At 47.4% G+C, this 6,867-nt stretch overlaps 1 protein-coding gene across 1 annotated transcript; it reads right to left on the bottom strand.

Annotated features, from left to right (window-relative positions):
- Window positions 1-1,277: 1,277 nt before the first annotated feature.
- ASCL1 (achaete-scute family bHLH transcription factor 1) lies at window positions 1,278-5,187 on the bottom strand. Its single transcript, XM_081958452.1, has 2 exons — window positions 4,346-5,187; window positions 1,278-2,586 (listed from the first exon to the last, which is right to left on the bottom strand). The coding sequence occupies exon 1, from the start codon at window positions 5,034-5,036 to the stop codon at window positions 4,386-4,388; it is 651 nt and encodes a 216-aa protein (XP_081814578.1). The 5' UTR covers window positions 5,037-5,187; the 3' UTR covers window positions 1,278-2,586; window positions 4,346-4,385.
- Between the last annotated feature and the right edge of the window lie 1,680 nt (window positions 5,188-6,867).

Below are 6,867 nucleotides of genomic sequence, written 5' to 3'. Positions count from 1 at the left end.
AGACTTAGGAAAGTGGGTGGGGGAACAGATGGGGGTGGGTGATAACCGTTGCTATTTTCATAATCAAACAGTGGTTCCGAGATCAAATTCAACAATGAATATTTGTAGTCAAGTAAAGAACGCTGCGATGTTTTCTGCTTGCTTTCCCATTCTCTCTCCAAGCAGCATATTAATGGGGAGAAGAGAGAAACAAGGGGGAAAGGTGGGGGCGGGCGGAGGAAAGAGGCTGAATGTATGGAAATGCAATGCTAGCAAATTAAATAAAATTCCTTTATAGCCTATGCCTGGAGAATTTCTGCATGATTTGCCGTTCGTTTTGAGCAAGCTGGATTTGAAAGACAGGGGTGGCTGCCTACTTTGAGCCATTTGATTTTCATTGGATAGGATGCTTGTTTCATAGGATGCACGCCACTCAGTGTGTTGGGACGCGCAAACTGAATTGGAAAGCGACGCCGGAGGAGCTGAGCACGAAAGCAGGAGAAGGGGGAAGGGGATGGGGAAGAGGGTGGCAGCGGTGGGAGAATGAGCCTGAGATAGATTCTAGTCACGTCTTTACTAACTGACAAGGAGGCTAGCCAAAAAAGGAGTGAGAGAGAAGGCCCCAATTTCTTTTTGAGTCTTGGTAATTGGGTACTTTTACACACAGATCACGCTGTTGAGAGAACACAACAGCTAGAAAGATCAATGAATCTAAGGTACACAGTTCTCTTTCATTGCTTAATATTTTTTTTAGTTTGATTTTTCCATCACTGACTCATATACCTCCAGCGATTTTATGTACAATGCCTTATAAAAGCAATGATATATTAATAGCCATTATGCTCCTCTCCACACAAGCCCCTACTAGCCAGCCCCCTAATTCCCCCCCCCCAGTCCAATCTGATCTATCCACAACACCCTGTTTTATCAGAAGGTGGTCAAATTTGAAAGACTTGTAGATGTAGGAAAGAGCCTCCTCTCTGTTGGGATCCATTCTATGGAGAAAATTTTGAAATGTCCAGTGGTTACAATGAAGGACAATGGAAGAGGCAGACAGGCAGGCCTCTCTTGATTTAACAGACATTTGCAAAATAGAAAGGCAAAAGAATACCAGCATAATATGGGAGCTTTTGTATAGAAATCCTATATATGGCTGTTTAGAAGTGACATGCCACCCAAATATTTGCCTTTCCTGTACAGGTTTAATCAATGGCAGAACGGTACACAACAACCAGGAAGACTTCATTTTAATTGAAACAAAGTTTATTACCAAACTATTTTGTATAAAATGTCGTTTACACATGACTTTTGTGAGTTTATAATAAAACAGAATGGAAAGGCAGTAAAGGAGTGTTTCCTCCTCTTTTCTTTTTTCTTCAAAAGGCAGCAGCTTGTAAAATAAATAGCTACCATTTTGTGTTTGGACAATAGCTGCATAAAGTTTGTTCATTTTGAACATTGTTTATTAATACATTAGCAAACTTTCTATAAAAAAAGTAAGACACATTGGTGCTAAAGTACATTTGGAGGCATTCCCAAGTCCTTTACAAAACCACATAACAAAAACATGGCAGTTGTAAGGTCATGTTGTCTACACACACATATCTAGACAGGAAGAGGTAATAAGCATCACATATCTTTAAAAAAGTTATCAAGATATACATATTTTATAACATTTGTACAAAAAAGGCTATAAATTTTTCTGGCTCTTATATACAAAAATAGCTTAATATATTCCCCAAATTGGTTAGGCTTGATACAAATAGATTTTTTTATATAATAAAAAGTTTGCAAGAAAAAAATGGAAGCATTTTATAATGGGCATGGTAGTTGGACTGTAGACAAAGATAGGACATTTCAGACAATTCTTTGAGTACAGCATAGTTTGGAGTTTCCACAGCTTCACAAGCATTAGGCAACCAGGATCGCAGGCCCTTTCACACAAATTTCAGAATAAATTTACTGAATTTAGCAAATATGCTTAATATTGGTCTGACCACATAATAGTTCTATCTGAATGAATCCTGTTACTTTCTGACACATATAATTAGCTTGTGTTTCAATTTATGGCCAGAAGGTAGTGAACACATTTTTTGGAAGGGCTTAGAGGCAATACTGTATTTCAGTAAAAAGGGAAGCTTCTAGTTCTGTTGAAGATTTATGAGTAGGCAGTAGTGAAATAGGCAGTATAATTTAACTTTGGGGATAAAGAATAGGTAGATAGGTATTTTCACATCACAGCTCTCCTTTTTGCTTCTGGGTCCATTGTGTGCAGCCTGATTTTACATCTTTACTTGCAAGCAAGCTACACTTTCAGTAAGTGTATAAGAGATTGAATCATTGGTCTGTAATTCTATGCATACTTATTGGGAATAGTAAGTCCTATTCAGCTCAGTGGACTTTATTTCCTAGTAAATGCCCACAGACCTGGGCTGCATGTCTCTTTAAACAGCTGGAGTGCAAAGGCAGAATTTGGGAGTGCTTCAGGTTTTGTGGAGAGGAAGTTTATTTCCTTCTGTGCTTCATTCAGTGTCTTGGCTTTCCTTTCCTTTCCACAACGAAAGGGGAAAGTAGTAGTAGTAAGATGGAATGATTTTCCAGGAAGTCCTGTGCAACATAAGAAAAGAGAAGAGAAAGGGATGTTAACATATGACCTAAAGGGAAAACAGCAATTCTCAAAACAGCTGGCTTTGGAATGACAGGTTGCTACTCCATAAAGCAAAACAAGTCTTAACTTCTAAATGTGTGCATATGTGATTGCACTATACTTGCCCATTTGGATTTTACTTAATACCTGCCAAGTAAATCATTTAGGGTTGTTATACAATTCTCAGTACATTCAGTGTCACCCATTCCCAATTAACAATTCAGTCTTAGAATGTTCAGTCATATGTGTCTATTCTAAAAGTCTTGAAGATGCTTATATATAGAAAAACAGAGTACTTTCAGCTTTTGTCTGTAGTGTTAAAACATATTACATAGGAAGTCAGTTCTATTAAATAGATGCATTTAATTGCACTAAATACAGGACTGTTTAATTAGTCTTTTTGAGCTTTTCTTCTATGGCACATCTCAAAAGACTCTGCACACAATCGTCCAGTCAGGAACTGATGAGGCTCAAGATGTAAATGACATGACACAGGCAATCTATTTATGGTGACAGATATGACAATGTGTGACATGATGTGACGCAAGTTGTCTACTTATGGCCATGGATGGTCCTGCTTACTGTCACAGGATGGGTATCATCCCCTACCAGTCACAATTGGAAATAATTTCCTTTGGATGTTTGCATCACAAAACTATGGGCCCTGTTACCTGGAAATGTTGACTTTCTTCCAGATAAATTGCTTTTGGATTATAAGGCCAGCAAACAGAAACTCAGATATGATATCTGATAATGTCTTCCAATTGATCTTTACACTTGTTTATTTAGGGGAGACGCTTTGGAGTGGGGCTTTAATGTAAGGAAACATACAACACCAGTCTAAGGGGAGTGGAATCCAGCTACTTGAGAAAAGCCTTCTGCCTCACTGAGATTCCCAGAAGCATAGAAACTATTTTTCCAGAGCTACAACAATTGTTTTTTTCCCTTATCTAGGGAGTCATATTTTACAATACACAAACCCATTTAGACCAGGGCTGTTTTACTGACCGGTATTACTAAGAGTCACTCAAGCTACTGCAGGAGTATTTAGTGGTCTGCAGCAGCCTCACATGCTAATACGCCAAACACCCTCCACTCCCAGCCCCCAACTTCCACTTGTCACTTGGGAATCTAAGCAAGATCTTCAGTTTTGACAAAGTCACCCCATTCTGTTAAACCACCTTATTGCCATCAAGTGAAAAAAACAGACCACAGAGTTGGCTCCCCAAGTCTCATTGGCTGCGCACACAGAACAGCTTAATGAGGTCAGTTAAAAAATTAGTGGCTGCTCTCCCTCAACATGTCAAGCTCGGTTAGTGTTAAGCTGGGGTTCTGTTTTGCCACTGAGCATCTTCCACAAAAGCAGCCATTTGTGGTTAACTTGTGGTTATTATGACAGCCCCTGTCAAGGACTAGGTTAAGACTGTTATGGGACTGGGAATGGGATGCAGTTCTCATTCCCCAAACCCTCATAAGTGTCTTTGGAGTCCTCTGCCACATTCCTTATGGTAAAGTCAGCCGGCTGAGTTTTTAAAATGCCCTTCACAGCAGCCTCTGCGGCCTTCTCTAGGACCAGCAAAGCTGCCTCCTCCTCCTTCCTTCTCTTCTCCGTGCGCACGAGGGGCCACCGGCGCCCCCCCCAAGGGTCCACAGCCGCGGCTGCCACCCCTCCCCGTGCCTGCAATCCCTGCCCGAGAAGCCAAGCCAAGCCAAACCCACCTGCTGCAAAGTCAACGCGGCAAGGGGCCTCCAGGGCCTCTCAGAACCAGTTGGTGAAATCCAGCAGTTCCTGCTCTTCGGGGCTGAGGGGATCGTAGGACCCTTCCGAGGAGTACGAGGAGACAGGCGAGCCTGCCATGGAGTTCATGTCGTTGGGGTAATTGGGGGAGATGGTGGGCGAGAGGACGCCGGCCTGGAAGGCGGCGCTGACGGCGTCGTGTTCGTCGAGCAGCTGCTGGAGGGCTCGGATGTACTCGACGGCCGAGCGAAGCGTCTCCACTTTGCTCATCTTCTTGTTGGCGGCGCCGTTGGGGACGTGCTCGCGGAGGGTGGCGAAGCCCAGGTTGACGAGCTTGACGCGGTTCCTTTCCCGCTCGTTCCGCCGCGCCACCGCCGCCGGCTGCTGCTGCGGGAGGCTGTAGCCGAAGCCGCTGAAGTTGAGGCGTCTCTTGCAGCGCATCAACTCCGGCGACGCCGAGCGCTGCCTCTTGACCTGCTGCTGAGGCTGCTTCGGCGCAGCCGCAGCAGACGCTTTGGCGGCGCCCGGAGAGGGCTGGTTCTGTTGGCCGCCCGCCGCCGGCCTCAGCTGCTGCTGCGCGCTTTGTGAAGCGGCTACTGCGGCGGCGGCCGCGAAGAAGCAGGCGGGCTGGAGGAACGGCGGGGGAGGCGGCGGCTGGCTGCCACTAGCCATTGGGCGGCCGCACGGAGGAGGCAAGGCGCGCGGCGTTCGCTGGCCTTTGGCGCGGGGAGGTAGAAGAAGAAGGAGAAGGAATCGGGAAGGGAAAGGAGGGGGAGGCTTGCAGAAAGTAGAAAGCGAGCGAGCTGCGATGGCACCGCTTGGCTTTCCCTCCTCCCCCTTTCTTTGCAACCGAAGGAGGCTCGTGGCGCTCGCGTGTATGCAGCCTGCTTGGCCAAAGCTCTTTTGCCAAAAAAGGACCAGAGATTGTCTCTCTTATAAGGGATGCCCGAAGCTCCGCTTACCGTCTCTCCCTCCCCCCCTTCTTTTCACACTTCACTCTCCCTCCCCCCCCCCCCACACACACACTCCTACGCTCGCGCCTCCTCCTCCTCCCACTTCGGCTGCCTCTCCGTCTCCTCACACCCACCCTGCACCTTGCGCCTTCCACACACTGCCGGCTTTGCAGTGAATGGCAGCGGGCGGAAGAGAGCTGCCGCCTTTTCATTGTGGGGGTGTGGAAGGACTTTCATGGCGGGTGGGGTGAGTGAGGAAGATGGATGGGTGGCGGGCGAGGAAAAGCTCGAGACGCCGGGAAGCGCCCGCCCGCGCGCACGTGCACGAGGCGGTAGGAGAGACCCGGCGAAAACTCCGCACACGCGTTTGGGCCGGTGCTCCGCCCCTTCTTCTCCCCTCCGCCTCTCCCCTTCCGAGGTTTGTTGTTGCAAGTGCGTGCGCCCGGCGCGTGCCGTTGGCCCAGCCGCTGAATAAACAATTGGGCTGGACCGCAGCTTGGGATGAGGACGGGTGGGGGGGGGCACACGGAGCAGCGAGCGCCGATTGGTTGAGCGTTAGAAGTAGGCGGTGATGGGGCGGGGGGGGGAGATGGGCGAGAAGGCGGGGGGAAGGAAAAGTAGCGGGGAAGGATGCGGGACGCTGGACGCTCGAGTCTCCCGGGCGGACGGCAGGTTGTCCGAAGGGACGGGGAGTTTGCCCGACGGGTCCGGACCCTTTCTTGGGCTTCTAGGGCTGAGGGAGGTGGCGGTACCTCTTCAGAAGCATCTATGGGCTCGAATGTAGCCCATTCAAGGGGGAGGGGGGGTGCAAAGCCAGCTGGGTGGCCCAAAGCGGCGGATGGGCTGCCGGGGACTCGGAAGGACAAGCTTTTCTGCAAGGCGCTGAGGAGGCTCAGATGAAATAGAGGAGGTGGCGTCGCCCGCTTGAAAAGCGCTGGGAAGCTGCGGAGGTCGAGAAGGATGGCCGCTTTTCAGAGCACAACCTGGCGGCGTCCAGGAGCTGGAGGCTTTTCCCCACAAAGGATGCTTAAATCCCCGTTTCTGCCTCTCTTGGCTCTGAGAGCCAAGATACTTTCAAAATGATTGATGAAATTGCCCGATCAATTGGTTAGTGATATTTCCTAAAGAAAGGAGGGGAGGAAAAACCTGCTTTGAAATTACATAAGATGATGCCTCTTTACTTGGAAATAAGAGTCCAACGTTGTTCGGAGAGGACTGGTCCTAGCTTCCATATTTACTCCCATTCATTTTCACCAGAATTGATAGCTGAAGGTACTCCGAAAACCTTAATAAGGGTTGTCCAAACAGGCATCCTTAAGGTCCTTAAGTTAAGGGGATAATACTTTACTGAGATTGCCTTGGGCCACCCTGGACAAACCAGAATGATTCAATATATAAAATAATCAGGTAGACTAATACTGATTCAAGTCATTATTCCAGTATTTTGCTTTTGCTTTATCCCCCCCCCCCCCCCCATCTACTTGACTATAAGGAAATGAGCTACAAACAATTAAGGGAAAAATTACATTATAGAGAGTTAGTTTTGCTCT

This window comes from Natrix helvetica (genome assembly GCF_964273705.1).
Source record: "Natrix helvetica genome assembly, chromosome: 6".
Lineage (NCBI taxonomy): Eukaryota > Metazoa > Chordata > Lepidosauria > Squamata > Natricidae > Natrix > Natrix helvetica.
This window is presented reverse-complemented; position numbering and strand designations above follow the sequence as displayed.